General features: G+C 44.7%; 2 protein-coding genes across 2 annotated transcripts in view; one reads left to right on the top strand and one right to left on the bottom strand.

Moving 5' to 3' along the window:
• LOC127230055 (guanylate cyclase soluble subunit beta-2) overlaps window positions 1-9,111 on the top strand; it is a 58,428-nt gene extending 49,317 nt beyond the window's left edge. Inside the window, exons 13-17 of the mRNA XM_051195172.1 lie at window positions 517-663; window positions 2,125-2,279; window positions 3,604-3,755; window positions 5,137-5,298; window positions 8,855-9,111. Of these exons, the coding sequence (XP_051051129.1) occupies window positions 517-663; window positions 2,125-2,279; window positions 3,604-3,755; window positions 5,137-5,298; window positions 8,855-9,000 (762 nt within the window). The 3' untranslated portion in view covers window positions 9,001-9,111. The remainder of the gene's footprint in view (window positions 1-516; window positions 664-2,124; window positions 2,280-3,603; window positions 3,756-5,136; window positions 5,299-8,854) is intronic.
• The window catches only part of LOC127230298 (GTP-binding nuclear protein Ran), a 1,116,469-nt gene that overhangs the window by 170,339 nt on the left and 926,777 nt on the right, over window positions 1-19,353 (bottom strand). The window lies entirely within an intron of this gene.

Genomic DNA, 19,353 nt, shown 5'->3' on the forward strand with positions numbered 1-19,353 from the left:
TGTCTTCCCTTACTGCATCTGCACCAGTTTGAAAAGGAGAGGCTCACAGGGAATGAGAAGTGCTTAGGAATCCTTTTACAATACCCATGCTCAGATGGTGCTTTTGTACCCAGGAGCAGTAATCACCACTTTCCCAGGCATCAGTCTTCTGCTCAGCAGAGTTTCAGCCATATATTTCATTATCTAATGTAGGACATCATATGACTACCCAGGAACTTCATCTTCTCTGAGACTCATTTTCACTAAAAGCAGATAGGGGTCTGGCTCAGAGATAAGTGTTTCCCTAGCTATTTATGTGAGACCCTGAGTTCCGTCTTTGACACCTAAAGGAAAACAAATCAAAATCAAAAAGATCTCTTGGCTGTCTTGTGTTCATTTTCCTGTGTTTCTTCCTGCACCTCATCTTCCCAGCAGAGAATCAATAGCTTAAAAAGCTCTTGTTGTCAAAGTATGGAAAATAACAGTTTGGTGAGACATGAAGGAAACTCATTGAACACTTTTTTTTTTCCCTGTCAGGTGGAAACAATAGGTGATGCTTACATGGTGGTAGGTGGAGTTCCAGTGCCTGTTGAGAGCCATGCTCAGAGAGTCGCTAATTTTGCTTTGGGGATGAGAATTTCCGCAGAAGAAGTGATGAATCCTGTTACTGGAGAGCCCATCCAGGTAGGGAGCAAAGCAACACTTCCGTTGGGACGAAATGTAACATACAAGAGTAAAGCTCTAGTCCACTTAGGTCAGGTTTGGGCTATGCTGCACCATGTACATCACATCATCTATCAAAAGTCTTGTCTTCTCCTGTTTATTCTCCTAAGCAGGAATGCTATGAAGAAGGCTCAGCTTTCCCGGGCTCCAGAGCAGGCTGTTTGCTCTTGAGATTTCCCTGGGACTCCCGGATACTCTTCTTTGTAATAGGACAGTGCTGGGCACAACTCATTAGTGATTCCTGCTTTTTTTGCTCAGGCATCACTGCAGGTGTCTTGGCTTTACTGAGCAGCCAGAGAGTCCTGCTTGGGGAAATGCATGCCCAGCATGCCCCTGATAGCTCAGAGCTCTGCTGAGGCGGGTACCATTACTGATATGAATGGAGAACTGGGGTATCAGCCTTGGACAATTTGGGGCAGTTTGGGTGTGGAAAAAATTAAAAATGTATTTAATTTATGACACAAGGTGGCACTTAACCTTTATGTGTTTTACCTGGAAGGAATGAAAACGTGTTCACAAATGTGTCTTTTCAGACTGTTTATAGCTGCCATACTTACCATAGCTCCAAACCAGAAATTCCCACAAGAGGAGAATGGATGAATGAGTCATGGTGCATTCTTCCTAGTGGACAATAAAAATTATGACTATGGATATATAGGACACTGGGAAGGAATCTGAAAACAACATGTTTTATGAATGAAACCAACACTCTGATTTCATTCATGTGATTTCCTAGAAGTGAAAATTAATCTTTGATGTAAGGAAGGAATCAATAATCTCTTCTGGAAGGAGGGTGGGGTTGTGGGACTTTTCCTCAGAAACATGAATAAATATTCATCTCATGTGGGGCATGAGCAACAAAGCAAACAAGCAATAGCTTGGCTAGCTTAGTGAACCAGTGAGATTACTGGGGCTACTTATAGGAGCCTCAAATGCAGCTGGAACACTAAGAAGCCCGCCCTTGCATTAGTGACAGCTCATGGAGGCCACATCCTGGGACCTGACCCGCACACAGTTTTTCAGGCAGCTCCTGCAAAGACAGTTTCTCTTCCCTGCTGTGTTTACTACCTTTGGGGAGAGGGTGCCTTTTGAACCTCGGAACTTCTTGAGGTTGGCCGTCCTGTTATGCTGCTTTAGCTTTCTCAGACTTAGGATCTTCCCTTCTCCCCCAGAAAGCAATGCTCTAATTTCCATGCAGCAGGTTGGGGGAAACTATCTAGAAAAGGGCACAAGAGAAGTTTGCAGAGTAATGGGCTGTTCTACATCCCATTTGTGATGGTGGTCACAGTGACATGTGCGCTTGTCAAACCTCGTGGAGCTAACTACTTTAATAGGTATATTTTCGTTTTAGCTAAACCAGGCCTTCGAAGCGAAGGCAAGAAGAGTCAATATCCTCTTTTCAATGATGTTCTCTCGGTACAGATAAGAGTGGGAATCCACACTGGACCAGTCTTAGCAGGTGTCGTGGGAGACAAGATGCCTCGTTACTGCCTGTTTGGTGACACTGTAAACACAGCCTCAAGGATGGAAAGTCATGGACTTCCTGACAAAGTGCATCTGAGCCCCACAGCCTACAGGTTGGCCATCTGTTTACCCCTCCCTTCATTGTCCTTCTAGCTTCCCCAAACCATCTTACTGCCAGCAGCTCGGGGAAGGACAGGAAAGGAAGTTGCTGTTTCTTCCACAGCGCATTATTAACTTGCAGACAGGAAATAGTGTGGGGCTTCTACCACAATGTGTGTTTTCCTGTAACCCCCTCCCCGGGCCAAATCCAATCTGGTGCTTGTTTCTCCAAATACTTTTATTGGGACAAGACAGTGGGACTTTGCAGGAAAAAAAAAAAAACCCAGTGCTGAGCTAGACTGTTTTGTTTGTGGTATCAAAAAGAGAAGGTAGAATCCAGCGGTGAGGTCTGTAAGGCATAAGACACACTTTTATTTACACATTATCTATGATGTCTCTGTGAGTGGCAGAGTCAGGCAATCATGGCAGACAGTGGCTCACAATGCCTGACAGAAAGATTTGCTCTAGTAAAGGAGGAAAGAGAATTCATGGCTGTGTTTGAAGTAGAACAAATAGAAAGATGTGCACCAAAATGGCACTATTTCTGGATGGTTAGGACAGGCCACAGTTAGATGGAGTTTCTTCCGATCAGTTAGCTCCTTTGCTATTCTTAAACTGCTCCACGAATAAAAGCCACCGCCTCTCTTATTTACATGAGACACAATTTAAAAATATCCTAGTGAGTTTGTTGTTATTGTTTCTAATTTTCCTGTTTTTTTAAAGAGAGAGAGAGAAAGAAGGCATGGAGTTGGGTGGGTAGGGAGGATTTTGTAGGAGATGAAGGCGGGGAAACCTTGATCAAAATATATTGTAGAAAAAGTATTTTCAATAAAAGAAGAGCAAAGGGGAAAAATCTGATATTGAGTCTTAAAAACAAAACAAAGGAAATAATAGTTAACATCTTGCCTCAGCTCTGAGAAGGCCAGGAAGAACTGTGTGAAGTTCAGACTCCCACACTAACCATTCTACTCTCCCACCAGTAGAATTAGAGTGTGGTGTACAGAAGGTTGGGAGGGGTCCATATTCAGAAAAGAATGCTTTATGGAGATGCCCGAGCTGAATCTTAAACAGGATTTAGACAAAACCAGGGTGCTGGGGAATACAGACCAAGCAGCAGGAGTAAAAACAAGGTGTGTGGGTCCCCTGTGGCCACTCCTAGGCTTTGGAACCCACTCAGAACACTGGTCCTTCATGCCTCCCTCCTTCCCCATTGAGTCCCTCACTCTGATAGTCTCCTACCAGCCTCTAGATGGCACCTCAGATCCTCCCTCCTTTGTTGTGGGTCCAGGCTTTGTCTTGATCTTTCATATTTGGTATATTTTGTTTTTCTCTATATAGGGCCCTGGAAAACAAAGGGTTTGAAATTGTCAGGAGAGGTGAGATTGAAGTGAAAGGGAAAGGAAAAATGACCACATACTTTTTGATCCAGAACCTGAATGCCACCAAGGATGAAATCATGGGGCGACCTGCAACTCTCACCCATCAGAAGGGTAAGCAAATCTCAAGGCTTGTCCTCGGTGTCAGGTGTTCCTCACTGAGCTCTTGAGAGGTGTCTAACGTGATCCTTGGGTCAGACAGGGAGCACCCCACCCTCCATGATGTTGCTACCATCCAGGCAGTGAAAACCCACAATGACCAGCTCAGCAATCTTTGTCTGGACATTCACATCCTGGGGCAAGGTCTCACCTGCATCAGTTTCCATGGCGATTGTCTATCCAAGAGATAAGTTTTCCCACAGATGCGCCTGTGCTAGGACATTACTCTGAGTGCTTCCCATGCTGGCTGCTGTTCAGTTGAGCATCCCTGGGAGATGAGCTTGGTTTAGACTGTTTCCCAGGAGCAATACTGAGATGGAAGGGTCTAACAAAACAACAAAAACTACAACAAATCCTGGCTTGAAACAATGAAACCGATGCTCATAGTTGTTTGTGGCCCCATTTATAGGCTCTGGTGCCTCCCACCAACATCGCCCTTCCCTTTCATCATGCCATTCTCATAGTACAGAGAATATTTCTACCTTTCTTCTTTGTTGTTGTGTTTGAATAGAATGAAGTGAATGAAAGAGGGGGGTGTGACGCTGTGTCATGGTGGAGGACACAAGGCATGGCAGAAGCCCGCCGGGGGTGGCCTGGCTTAAACCCTGCACAGGCCTGTGCCACTCACCTGCAGAGGCCCCCTACTGTTTTGCAGAGAGACACTGGGGTATGTTTACTTCGATTGTTAAGCAACTGCCTTCCAATATTGGCTCACAGATTTCCTTTCTAGCTCTCTCTGCCGGCAGGCTGTTCTGGCACATCCCTTCCTCTGGGCAAAGACCAATTTCCTCCCACAGCTCCTTGTTTAGGTAGCACCGTGCACATAGAGAACACATCCCTGTACAGGGTCCTCCAATGGGATCCATCTCTTTCTTCTCGTTTCACACACTGCCCTTACCATGGCCCTTTCCCTCCTAGCAGTCTTGGATTGCCTGCTATAAGCCTTCTCTTAGGCCCTAGGCCAAGGCATTTCTGTCTTTTGGGTTGCTCCATTGTTTCTGAAGTATAGTGTTAAGGCCTCCGAAAATTCTCGCCACTCTCAGAAGACACCTAGGAAGAGTCTGGTTCCTAAGGGACACGGTAACCTCAGGGGGCCTGGGCATTTTTCCTGGTGACCATTGCCATCTACACATAGTCAGATGGAGTTCCTCAAAGCCAGCAATGGACAGCAGGACAGAGGGACGCTGCTATACGACTATTATTCTTCCCAAGCCCATTTCCTTCCTCACATGTTTCCATGAGGCACGCATGCCGATTTGGAAGGCGGGTGGTGGTAAGGAGGGTGGTGGATGAATTTCAGGTGCCTCTAAGATGTATGCAATCCAACCCTCTTGAGGTTCAGAGCCAGGAAAGAACGATCCAGAGCGGGAAACGACTCAGAGCGCAGATAGCCTCTCACCCATTCTTCTGCTGCAGCTGGTCAGTGCCACACTGGGCGAATTAGACAGAGGTCCAGGGATTGAGCCAGCTCTATGCCTCATGCTGACTACTAGAATGGGTAAAGCTTCTGTTAGGGTCAGGCTGAAGTGGGCAAAGCCTTGCAGACGAAAGAGAAGGCTGAAGAGTCCGTGTCCAGACTTGGCCCAAACCTTCTGCCCCAGGCAAGTGTGACCTTCCATGTCTTATATCTGTCTGGGTGGTAGAGCAGATGTAGCAATGCAAGAAAAAAGAGATGATTTTATTTACAAACACTCTATTAGAAGAATCCCTGCTTGTAAACTCACAGCATAGCTTACAGACTCGAAGAGCCCTGCCCCCCAGTACTTAGCAGTGGTCCAAATCCAACTTCTATTCCTCAAGGCAACAGCATTTCCCCCAATTCAGTGTCCTTGCAGACACCACAGCACCCCACTGAAGCCCTCATAACTGGCAGTATAGCAGACACAACTACACTATGGATATCTGTCCAACGGGAGTGTATCGTCTGCAGCCATTGTTTCCATTTATGTCCGTTCAGTTTATTTCCAGATCTTTTTGTACTGCTTCTAGTACTGGGTTATGTGGTTTGTCTAACCAAAGATTATTTCTTTATTAATTTGTATTTGAGAAGAAATGCTTATTTCTTAAACCAGAAAATTCAACAAACCAAAAAAAAAAAAAAAAAAAAAAATCCTCCCCTGTGATTCATCACCCAGAGAGACTATTGTTTTAAAAATTGGGGTTTACATCTTCTCAGAGTTGTGTCCATAAAGGTATATGTGTGTATGCATTCTCTTGGAAAATGGGAGAATTACATACACACATATATGTATCTGTTACTGTTTTGTACTTTCCTTTAGAGCTTGAAATAAATTTTATTTTTGCTCCATTTTCATTTTATATTTTATGCATATAGGTCTTTTGCCTGCATGTATGTCAGTGCACCACATGTGTGCAGTGCCTATGGGGGTCGTAATAGGCTGTCAGGTCCCCTGGGACTGGAGTTACAGAGTGATGTGAGCTGCCATATAGGTTCTGGGAATTGAAGCCTGCTCCTCTGGAAAGACAGCCATGGATCTTTTCTGCTGAGCCATCTCTTCAGTCCCTGAAATAGATTTTAAAATAGAGTATGGAAATTAAACAAAAGGACAGTGTGGTTGACATGGCAGCTTAGTTTCCAAATGACTTGTGTTGTTACATACCCAAGTATTGCGGTAAATAAGGATCAGGATAAACAAATAGGCCGAATAGATGTTTATTCAGGGAGAAATAACTTACAACCTAGACAGATGAACACCAGGAAATTCAACCCGATCCTCTCCCGTCCGAGTCACGCCAGAAAGAGAGCGCGCCTTCCTGGCCCCCTCCGACCTCCTTCCTCAGGTCACCTCCGCCCATCGCTCCACCCCCCAATGGGCGTGGTCAGTGCTACAGAAGGACTACCTCACTACACCCAAGCTCACACTTAATATACTATCAAATGGAAATTCCAGGGGTCACTTATCTCTGCACATCTACAGTATAACTTCACTGACCTTGGCATTTTGAAAATACGAAGTTTTCTCTAATATCTTCAGGAAAGATTAAGTCCATTCAATTTAGGTTTTTCTTTAGTTTATCTCAGGTGTGGGGATAAAGTAATCCATAAAAGACAAACCACCTCATAATGAATCAGGAAAGGTAATTAATGAGAATGTAATATTGTGTGTTTGAACACATATGCATGTGTATGTGTTTATGCTAGCTTATATGTGCATGAACGTGTGTGTGTGCGCGCGCGCGTAGATCTGAGGCTGGCATCAGATGTCTTTACCTTTATATATTGAGGTAGGATCTCTCACCAAATGTGAAGCTAGGTGTTTCAAAGTCTGGATGCCACTTTGCTGAGAGCTCCTCTGTCTCCACCTCCTGAGCCTTTGTGCTGGGATTGCAGGCAAACACTAAGTGTATAAACCTATAAGACTTCTGTGTGGCTTGTGGGGATTTGAATTCTAGTCCTCACATGTAAGCAACTTTCCCCCATTGAGTCACCTTCTAAACCCCCAAGTGTTTTCAGTAGAAAACAAACAGACAAAACATCGTTTGTGTTCTGTATTTCTGCTCTGCAATATTAACATAAAAGTGAACCCAAACCTTTTGAGACACACTCTTTAATTCAATGTGCATAGTCCATCTCTGAGAAATTAAATCACTTAAAATTATAATACTTATCAGATTTCTAATAAACACAGTAGTGCAATAAACTCCATAATTAAAAATGAAAGAAATAAAGGGTATTAAGAATAATAAAATTAGCAAAACAAAAAAGAAAAATAACCCTAATACTTGAATAGATAACAGTTACTGGCTGATTCAGTATTGCCTTCATGTTGCTGAGTGATGTTGGAGAGGGAAAATGATAGACTATCAGATGAACTTTTAATTAGTAGAATCTATACTTAGCCACTCCACTTGGGCCACGTTTTATAAGAATATCATATGTGAGAAAAAAAATGTGTACATTTGAGAGTTCCATGGACCTTCACTCCTTGTCATTTTTAGACCCATTTTAAATTTTGCACATAACTTGTCTACTTGAGTTGCCCCTAGTCAGGCTCTGTCTGTCCAGATCTCCTTCTTTGCTTCTAGATCTGAGGACACAAGATGGAGACAGGTCCAGAAGCCTCAGATTCCTGACTCACTTCACAGTCACTAAATACTTTATCAAACAAGGCTTGTGACAGTCTGGTCCTGCTGGAAACTGCCTAATGCTCTTCCGATCTTAAAGAGAAACTGATCATGAGGCAAATTTGAGAAGGAGTCTGGGGTGCTATCAGCTCCACCCCGTGCCACAGAAGCCAACTCACAAATTTGGGGAGGGAGAACAGATTTGATTGACTGCTTTCTAGGATGCTAGATTTATGTGAGCCTGTATCCCACACAGGAGCGTTCTCAACTTAAGTGTGTCTGGAACAATGGTTACATAGAGAAGGAAATGAACATGACATGTGACTAAAATCTCAGATGTTGTAGGGTGGGCAGGCAGCAGGGGTAGGGATAGCCTCTGCCAGCCAGCCTCCCATAGTCGGAGTTCTAACCCCACTCCCTCCTCCTCTCCTGGCTCACATCCCAGAAGCAACTGTGTTCCTGAGCCTGCTTTTTGGCCTCCCACAGGTAGACAAATTGGCTATTAGGATTTTTTTTTCCATGTGGGGCATTGAATTAATCACTTGATATAAATCATCAATTTAATTTAATTACTAGTTTCTTCCATTTTACAGATGGGGAAACATGAGACCCAGAGAGTAAGTAACATGGCAGTCAGAGGCGAGCAGTGCTACACACCCCAGTGCATGGCACCGTGTCTGAATCTCATCTCCTGTGGCCTTGTTGTTGAGGGCACATAGACAGTTTCATGCTAGCCAGGGCATGTGAGTTGTGCAGAAGTAAAGGTTTGTGGTGACATTGTAGCACAGCATAGCAAAACAAAATTATAGAGAGGAGTGGGGGTATGTGTATGGGCGTGTCTTTCCTGCTGGGAAGACCTTATTGTAAGGAGTGGCCATGTTGTGTTTCCAGGAGCCTGACTCCAACCCGCCCCCTTGCAGAGTAACCAGCCCAAAGCTTTATCCACTGACACTTCTGTCTTGTTTTAGCTTCTGATGAAGCCACACCTGCTGGGAGCCCCGTGGCAGGACAAGACTCCATGGATGCAGTCAATGGCCAGCCATCACCAGATCAGACCAAGACAAGCTTCCTTGATAGTGACCCTGCGCCGTCTATCTTCTGTGTTGTATTGTAATCAAGAGAAAAAGTGAACCCATGGCATTCATTTCTTTTCATCAATGGCGGCAGGGAAAATTAACTTAGAATAATTTGGAAGTTCAAAACGTTTTCAATAGCATATCTTTCTCAGCACCCCTTTGAGAATAAAAGGATAGAAGTAAAACACAAGCCTGCAAGGTTTGGAAAATGCTTTGTAGTCATGGTTCATGGTCAGCCTTCAACTGACTTGGGCTCTGTTTGTTCTAGATGTTGACTTTGCCTGTGGGTCTCTTTCTGTTTGCTTGCTCTCAGCTCCTTGCCTCTGGACAGGTGCCCTAGAGTCCACTTTCACAGGACACCCTGACCTTGGACTCCAGTATGCCACTTAACTGGTAGTGGGAGGAGAAGGGAAGAGAAATTGAAGAGACCCAGACCATGCAGTTTATACGTTACCCACTCAGGCAGCTGGACTGTGGAAGGCACTGAGCCAATGGGATGAAAGGAAGCCATTTTCCAGACACTCCACACATCACCCTGGAGCTTGCATTTGTTCTACTAAACACTGCTAGAGACAATCTTCCCAGTGCTTGGGCATGTTTGCTACGTTCCTATTGCTTTGTTAAAAGACCATGGCCAAGGCAACTTATAGAAGCGAGGGTTTGTTTGGGGCTTAGGGTACCAGGGAATTAAGAGACCATCACTGTCAAATGAGGACAGAACACCGTTCTCATCCAAACCATCATACTTGGGAAGTTTCGCCTGGCTAATAAAAAGCTCACAGGGCCCGTTATACCTCACATGCACCTTTATTCAGTCTGGAATTGTTTGTGAGTTGAGGCCCCAGAGCCCAGGAATGGTATATGAACTCTTACTGAACCAATTAGCTCATGGAATGTCTATGCCCTGGCACACACCTGTACATGCTGTGTTCCCATGGAAGTATCTGGTGGTCTACCTCACGGCTGCCAGAAGACCTGGGCTGTCACTCCAATAAGAGACTTGCTCATAAACAGTGAATATTTGCTTGGGGGGGGGGGAACAGCATGACTCTAGGCAGAACATTTCCCAGAGCATAGCATCCCAGGGAACAGCCCTCTATAGCTACAGCTCTGTAGGCTCATTTTACCCCACAACCCTGCCTTGTTCCAGTTCCTCCTAGCTTCTCCCACGTCAGAGCACCTGCCCCAGGCATGGCCTATCCAGATGGTGACAGATGGCTGGTCCTCAGACTGACGACTGACAGACTTATTGGCCTCTAGCCAATAAGAAGTTGAGTACACTCTCTATTGCCCCATCTCAGGGGTCAAACCTAGGCTTCTAAGAGTCACACTACCCCTGCTCCTGCTGTTCTGCATACTATGGCAATCCTGTATGGTGGAGGCAAAGCTCTCGGGCCCTGAGGAGGAGAGGGCAGTCTGCTGGGGCCCCTGTCTGTTGCTTCCTCCTCCATAGCCCTCCTTTGCTAGTTGATGCCAATTCCTGATGCTCCATTCAGGCTTGGTGTCTTATCCCTCTCCTGGGCTAAGACTTACTCATTCTTCACAGACGTCTGGCTTCCCATGTCCCTTCTTAGTCTCTTTCTTTCACTTCCAACTTTCCTTCAGCTCAAGTTGTGCGAGAACGAAAAAGAGCCGACTGGCTAACGGGTGAGATCATTGTCATCCCCAGGGAGCGGGTGCTATGCACTAGCCTGGAGACTAAGAAAGCAAGCAGAGGAACTTGTTCTCTGCAGAGGACCATCTGGCTACAGCACACTCGTGCTTAATCTGTAGCTTTCTTTTTCTTTATTCCTTTTGGTTTGTTCCCCAGGAACACTTTGTCTGCAGCTGTAAATTCAGACCTGGCCCCTATGAAGGCAAGCGTCCATTTGGGGAACATGCTTATTCTCTCCACACCCATCCCTCTTGTAGGCGTCAGGAAGCCATTGTCAGCAATGGTGGGTCTCTGTGGCTTCAATGTCAGGGCTGCACTTTCAAATGGAAATCAGGCAATTATGTGCCACATAGAGAACCTGACAGATGCAGAGGTTTTACACAACTGGCCCTGTCTGCGGGACAAAAGCACCTGGTGCTCCCCGAGGGACCGTTAAATAAATAGAATCTGCTTTGAGAGCATAGAAAAGTTCAGGAATAATTAACTGTGTGATGAGCATTCATAGATTCGGTGGCTGTTTAATTTCCAAATGCGATAATGATATGTCAACTAACCGCCTGAGTCATGCTTTTAAAGGTGGCATGAGAAAAATCCGTCTCCATGTGGATTGAACATTGAAACTGAGGAGGCGCTGCTCTTAACGTCCCCATGGTGCAGTCCAACAAATTTAGGAAGGATTTTGAATCATTGTATTTCCCCTCAGGAGGTTCCATTTGATGTGACTCTCTCTCTCTCTCTCTCTCTCTCTCTCTCTCTCTCTCTCTCACACACACACACACACACACACACACACACACACACACACACACAAACCATGTGTGGTCATGAGACCTGGTCTGGAGTGTGGCTGATGCTCAGTGAAACTCCATTGGAGAAAACTGATTTTTTTTTTTTCCTTTGTCAGCGGATATCAACACCACAATCCTAATCTTTGTAACCAAACAGTAAATTTCACTGAGATTGCAAAGATATTTCTAGTAGTTCTTGTTTTAAACCCTTCCCTGGAGTATTCGTCCTTATGAACTTTTAGTATCAACTTCTTGCATTTCAAATATCCTGGTAGAGTCTTTTCATCGGTCTTGGAGAAATACATCTAAAATTCCCATTCAAAACCCTGCTTCCTAAAGGAAATGCCTGCTATGCTGAGATGTGACTACAAACACTCGATTTAACATAAACTCAATCTGCCTTCATGGCGAGAAACCACCGAGAGCCAACCCAAGCTGGTTTAAAGATAAAGGTTCTGAAATTAAAAAAAAAAAAAAAAATTCAGGAAAGGGAAATGGTAGATAAAACATCAAAGAGCAGGTGAAAAGAGTAAAGAATATTTAACTGCACACAGTACTCAGGGGTTTGTCAAAAACAGTGTCTTTCTGTTGCCATGGAGACATGACTTTTATCACTGCAGATCTGATAAGTGTGCTTTTCTCTAAAGTGTGTGTGTGTGCTTTTCTTTATACTGTGTCTGTGTACTTTTCTTTAGAGAGAGTGTGTGTGTGTTCATGTGTGGTTGTTACATAGCAAGGATCTGGAGATCAGAAGGTATCTTACGGTTTTAAGGGATCCAACTTACATAATCAGGCTTGGTGATTTCACTAAGCTACCTATTAGCCTGTTTCAAAAAAAAAAAAAAAAGAAAGAAAGAAGAAAGGAAAGAAGGAAGGAAGAGAGAGAGGAAGAGAGGGAGGGAGGGAGGGAGGGAGGAAGGAAAGAAACCCTAACATTAAATAAGAGATTTCCCAGAGGTTAATTAATTTAATTGGGTGTGGCATTATAATGAGATTACACATGTCAAAGTAAATTTTGTGCATCAAGGAGGTTGTGGCAAGAGGAAGGTTTTAGTGGGAATAAGTGAGATGTTCATATAGGCTTCTGGATACACACCTGTGATTTTAGAGACTGGAGGCCAGCGTTAGCTCCAGACTCTTGGTGGCAGTACCACCTCTGAACATGTACTTTGTCAGAACGTCTTACCTGGCTTGCTTCTGTCTCAAATAACATTAAAGACAAAGTTTGTTACAGAAATCTGGAAGGCTTGCAAGTAGACCACGAAGGAACATCTTGTGGCTTTCAAAGTCCTTGCGACAGTAGCTATCTCCGGCAGGCAGGAGCTCTCCATGAATTCTTGCCTCCAGTTTTGTCTGAGTCTGATAAGAAAGGTTTTGCCTAATCACCAGCATGTTTTACAACCTTGCCACCTTTGCTTTCCACAAGCAAGCTGATGTGGGAGAGCTCTTGTGCTCTGGTCCCTGTGTTGTTTCCACGGATGCCACGATGGAAACGCTGCCCCTTACCTCATGTGTGCTTGCAGGCTGTTCCTATTGACTTGGTCTGACTTCTGCAGCCAGATGTCTTTCCTTCCCTTTCACCTGATACTACCCTGCTTTGTGTAGCCACTGCTTCTGTTTGGGGTTAGTGTTTTTTTTTTTTTTTTTTTTTTTTTCTAGTCTTGATGAAATGAAATTAAAAAAAAAATTTTGGAGTGATTTCAAGAAAGGAAAAAACGTAAAGACTTCTCAAGGCAAGAGAAAGCATTTTCTAACAGTGAGATGGTCACACTGGTCTGCTGGACACTTTCTAGTTTGGTGTAAGTAAGAATCATGGACGTAAAGACTTGAAACTTTGTTATGAGCACTTTCCCACCAGCCTGGTCCCACAACTGGGTTAGCCCCAAATAACACACAGAAACACTGTATTAATTATGAAGCTGTTGGCCAGTTACTAGTGTTTCTTATTAGCTAGCTCTGTCTAAATTACTAATGTAATTACACATAATTACTAATATATGTGTTTCTATGAGGGTCCTCTCTTCCAGATATCATACCATTCTATGTCTCCCAGAATCCTCTACTTCTCCTAGTCCCACCTACCTCGCTTCCCCTGTTGGCCAATAGTGCATTATTCATTAACTAATAAGAGAAATATATTTACAGAATGGCATCTCCCATCAAAACTTTTCATATGAGTTGCTAAAGAGCTAAAGGGAGATGATTTTTAAAGTGTGTGGTCATAAAGATAATTATGAAGTGTTAGAGAGGGTTTGAGGTATTGAAGGCATTGTCTTGCTTATCATGTCTGTCAACTTTTAAGTTTTTCTGGACATCATTTTTCCTAAACAATGTATACACAGTAGATACATGATCCTAAACAATGTATATGCAGTAGACAATTTGGGACTGAGCTCATAGAGATGAATCACTAATGGTAGAGTTAAAGCTCAGGGGTGCTTGGTTTGGAGAAAAACTGGGGTCTTGAGAAAAATAGAGGAGAACTAATTTGCCTTAAGAAATGATAAGATGGCCGGCTGTATGCTAAGAACTTTATATGTGCCAATATTCCCGGGAGATAAATACCTTATTAGTTCCTCACAGAAAATGAGGCTGTAATATGTAAAACTTCTCAAGATGGTAGAGTCAGAATTAAAATCCTGGCCTCTCTGGGAGGATTGGACTCTTTCATTGACAAATATACAGAAGTGTGCAGGCCTACTCTTCTGAAATTCCAGACACTACTGGCCTCTTTTCCCCTGACCACTAGGCCATCCTCAGAGTAATTATTTTAAACTGAGACTTTTTAATATTCATAGTACTGGCCTAGTCCCCAGCCATGACTCCAACTCACATAAATGGATCCATTCCACTACTCATTCATGGTGGCTGAATCCAGGCTGTGAGACCTGTGCTCAGAACAGCGCTCTGAAAATCACACTCCAAGTGAGAAGTATTCATTTATTGAAACATGAAGACAATAGTTCCAGGAAACTAGTCTTTAAAGTCCCAAGGAATCCATACGCAGACATCTCCTCAAAACAAAGATCCACATCAGAACGGTGGCAGATATCTTCGCTCTCAGCTATTTGAAGGCTGAGGCAAGCATTACCCTTGGTATAACCCAAGCTTGGGCTAGTTGGCTACTTGGCAAGACTCTGACCAAACAAAAGCAACAACAACTACTACAACCCCAAAACCGAACAAAGCAAACAAGGACACAAAAAGTCGTTGTTTCTTGTTTAATCTTGAAGAGATGTTGGGTTTTGACCATTTGTTGATTTCTCACTGGTGAAACTGGAGCAAGAGCCTTGTGTTTAGAAATAGCAAAATGCTTTTTCCAAGAATCATTGCTGGGAAATTCTTTGTCTTCATATTTTCTTGGTCTTCTAACTCTGTTAGCAGAGAAGCAGGCACCATAGGTGCCCTCCCGAGCCTATGCAACAGCAGCGTTTGTGTTGACAGCACTGAGAGTCGGGCAGCAAAGGGACTGGGTTCCATCAGGTCATTACTCACCTCTGTCCCTTTGTTAGGAGCAGAAAGCAATGTATGGCTTTAATGGTACACGCCTTTCTTCCCACTTAGGTAAAGGAAATCTCCTGGCTTGGAACCTGCCTTGCCCAGACCTGTCTAATGTCAAGGTCCCCAGACAGTTGCCAGCCTACCAGGCTGTGTCCCTGGTGGCAAGTAAATTGTTCCAATCATAATTGGAACTGGAATTTTAATTGTGTGCTTAGGTTCTGGCACCAGGCAGAGAAAATATTCAAAGTATCCAGAGAGTATGTAATCTGAAAGCTCAGGCTGCCTCCTGAATTCCTGTTGCTTCCAAAGCTGGGGGAACAGTAAGTAGCCTGAACTTCAGGCCAGTGTGTGCCTGACATAGGTACCACTGCTCTCCCCAGGGAGTCCCATTCATTCCCTATAGGCCCACCTCTCCATAGGGGATCTTGTCTGCCCCGACAACTTTATGCTACCCTGTTGTGTTGGGAGGCTAAATTTCCACCCATGTTGCCGGGCTCTAAGACAGCCCACATAGCCTTACTTCAGTCAGTTGTGTGCTGTCAAGCACGAAGTCCATTCGGGGATCAGCCATGCTAAGCCCTACATAGCAGAGAGATCAGAGCTCTGTCAATTAGTCCTTGGCCATCTATCACACTCAGCTGTTTTGTCCAGAGAAATTTGAGAAGACGGTGGACAGATGGAAGGCAGCTTCACCTGTTGAACAAATTAACTCCACACCACCTGAATGCAAGTGTGCGTTGCCAAGCTAGCACAAACAACATGGATGTAAAGTCATTGTTAAAATGCCCCTTCCTGAGTAGGTGTGCTTTGCACTCTCTCCCAGTGGGCATGGCTTTAGGATCACCTGCTTGTGCAAGTTACCCCAGTCTTCTTAAGCTGCTGACACAGTGTGCCTGCCTTCTCTACTGGCTGTGAGCTAGGAAACCAGACACGTTCAAGAAGTGTTTTGAAAATCGGAGGACTGGGGACCTAGCTTAGTGAGCAAGGGCTTGCTGTGCAAGCCTCAGGACCTGAGTTCAGAATCCCAATAGAAAAGCCATGTGTGGTAGTGTTGTGTAACCCCAGTGCTGGAGGTTACAGATGGGTCCATTCAAAGGGCTCACCAGACACCCAGGGGAGCCCAAAGGTTGAACTCTAGGTAAAAGGAGATGCTCTGTCTCAAATGTCTCAAAAAAAAAAAAAAAAAAAAAAAAAGAAGGAATTGAGAGATTGAAATGTCGATCTCTGACCTTCACATGTGCCTGAGTGGGTGAGTGCACACACAAGTGTACCATGCATGTGCGTGCAAACACACACACACACACACACACACACACACACACACATTAGAAATAAACTTGTGCTGTTGGAAGTGCGGATCTTGTGAAGTCCGTCAAAAGTGGGTGCGGGAGGAGGGAAAAGGGAGTAGAGTGTGATGGGATGCATAGGGATACACCCCTGACATAAATGAAGCATGGTTACGCCTGGGGTCTCAACAGGCAACAGGAAGTGAACTGTGACACAGTGTAGCTGCAGCATATGAGACCCCAAAGCCTGCCTCCACAGGGACACACTTCCTGCAAGATCACAACTGCTCCAACAAGGCCACAGCTCTAAATAGTGCCACTCCCTTTGGGAGCCATTTTCCTTCAAACCACCATGTAGCCTAATGAACCAAACTCTTTACCTCTCCAGATGCAGCTTGGTCTCTTAAGAGCCTGATTTCCCATAAGATCAGTGATACTGAAGCTTCACACATTTTCTGAGTATAACAACTCCTACACACTATGAGATCAAGTGCAATAGGATTATGCAATTTTATTTGCTTCCAGAAGTGGTCCAGATCAATTCAAAACCACCCACAGTATAGAAACCACGCTTCCTGCCTCACCCCTATGGGTCTCCTTGGAGAGAGCCAGCAGCAGCCCTGGGAGCTGAGATCCTAAAGCAATTTCACTGCTATCTGCTAGGATAGTAACTGCTGACAGCAAGGGTGAGTGCTACTTCCTGGGCTCTCCTGGGGTGTTTGTGTTTCTCTACTCTGCTTTGTAGAAGGGGCAGCAGCTCTCAGCCTAACTGTGACAGCTAAGATTCCTTCCTTCTAAAGCTCTGAGAAAACCTCAGCACAAAATTAATCCCATCCTCCACCTGCATGTTGACACAATTTAAGCCAGTGCTACATTCTTGACTGAGGAAGAGAGCCTCTTGAGACTGTTAAAGGTGCAGGACTAGCTATTTGGCTTTTAATAGCATTTGTTAGGTACACACTTGAGTGGGGAGCACAAAACATTAAGTATGTCACATGGTTCTCCAAGAAACTAACCATATGAGACACGAGTCAAAATAAAAACTCTGAGACATTTCCAGGAACCAAAGCCATGAGCAAACCAACAGAAATTTTCAGCTGTTTTGATATGAGTTACACATGTTTATGTAGAATATTTCCCCAAGAGAGGGGCTAAGTAAGAGAGGAAGAAATATCACTTAGAAATTAAAATAATTTCTCTCTAATAATCTTCCTTCCAAATTATAACCCCCTCCTGAATTACTTCTATTTAAAGTGTTATAGGGGCCGGGGAGTTAGTTCAGTGAGTGAAGTGCTAGCCACTCTAGCCTCATGGCCTGAGTTTGGATTCCCAGAATCCCTGTAAAAGCTGGACACAGTAGGCAAATAAATGGGAAACAGGAGACAGAAGGTTGGAGTCAGTCAGTTTGCCCTACAGAGCAATGGCCATGTCTCAGACTTGGTAACAAGGTGAAACCAAACACTGAAAGGTGTCCTCTGGCTCGAACACATGCACCACCATTCACACCTGCAAAAGGGTGCACACACACCCATGTACAGACACACACACCATCACCACTACAAGTCCTAGAGTGAAGCTCAGTTTTTGCTCATGTGGACCGTTCTCCCTAAATTGATGTTGCCTACAGTGAGCGTTGCTGGAGAAGCAAAGGAAATGTGGTATCCACACTTCTGAAGCCATTTCTACATGGGCATCTAGAAGCTGGACCCATTCACAGTATCAGCCACAGGGTCCTTGGCCTTGCACAGTGCAGCTCTGGGCATGACCGTTCTCTATAAGTCCTCAGCAATAGGGGTGGGGATCCTTTATCTGTCCTCTCTCACTCATCCTCTGATGTGCAAGAGGTGCAAGATGTGCAAGCCAGCACCATGGGACATCTCCATCACCCTTGGGCAAGCCTGCCATGCAACCAAGGAGCCACCTCTCTCCTGGTGGCAGTGGGTGTGGAAGGCAAGAATCAGCTTATGGTGTCCGGTCTGCTGGTCTCCAGCCTATCTGTGAGGTTTTTCTGAAGGATAGCAAGGTAGGATTTGGTTCTTAGATAAAGTGCTAATGTGAACTGCCTGGAAATTAACTGTGTAAACAACAACTCTAGAGCTGCTGGCTGAAAGATGACAGCAGCTAGATGCTGATGACTAAGACAGGGCCTGTATGGGAAGAAGACTATAGTCATCCAGAGCCTTGGGTGGCAAAGGTAGGGGATGGGGACTACTCTTGCTCTAGCTGCTCGTTTGTGGGAATGTACTTTAATTTCTTGTATAAAAACATTAATTAGGGTCACTGTGAAGTGTTAGTTAGGTCTTTAAAGGTCAGAGACCGGTGGGATATGAATTTCAGGCACAGCCATGAATGGATTTCTAGGGCTATCTTTTTTGCATCACCAGTATCCAGTGATATGAGATAATAATAAAGGGAGAGCGGAGGAGGCTACAGAGGCAGAGGGTAAGGTATGGCTGGCAGATAGAGCTTGTGGTAGAAACAATCACACCAATGGTCTATTCACCATCTGGTCCAGCATCACACTTCTGGGACCATGGGGGACTACCTGGAAGTCTCTCAGGATAAGTCTTGGGAGGAAAGAGAGAACAGTAGGGTCTGCCTGAGCTGAGGTCTTGATGGTGATTTGCTCAAGGACACAGAGCTGACTACAGCAGCATGCTATTGGTGGTGGGTGCCTTGAGCCAACTATACCCTGACCTCCAACCACAGTGCTTAGGACTGTACAAGGTAGAAAAGGTAAGATTTCTAACCCATCCATGTGCATGGAACAATGTGTCAGTACAACAGCCTGGCTCAAGCAGATCATGTTTGGAGCAGCCCCTCCTGGAAGCATCCCCTACTTCTAAGTTTATACATTGCCTTTTGTATTTGTGGACCAGGATCATATGCACCCCAGGCTGGCCTTTAACTGTGTACAGCTGAGAGGGACTGCAGGTTTATGTGGTACTCTAGGGTACCAAATCCAGCTCCTCATTGCATGCTAGACAGGCACTCTTCAGACTGGACCACACCCCCAGCCTTTCACGCTGACTTTGTAGAGTTGGATTTGGAGAGGAAGAATGACTTCTCAGCCACCGAGGCATTGACAAGTCTCTCAGGGTTCAGGATCATTTCTATGTTGGGAAGACAAGCAAAAATGAGGCTGCTGAAGAATGAGACTCA

Source organism: Phodopus roborovskii, unplaced genomic scaffold (genome assembly GCF_943737965.1).
Source record: "Phodopus roborovskii unplaced genomic scaffold, PHOROB, whole genome shotgun sequence".
Lineage (NCBI taxonomy): Eukaryota > Metazoa > Chordata > Mammalia > Rodentia > Cricetidae > Phodopus > Phodopus roborovskii.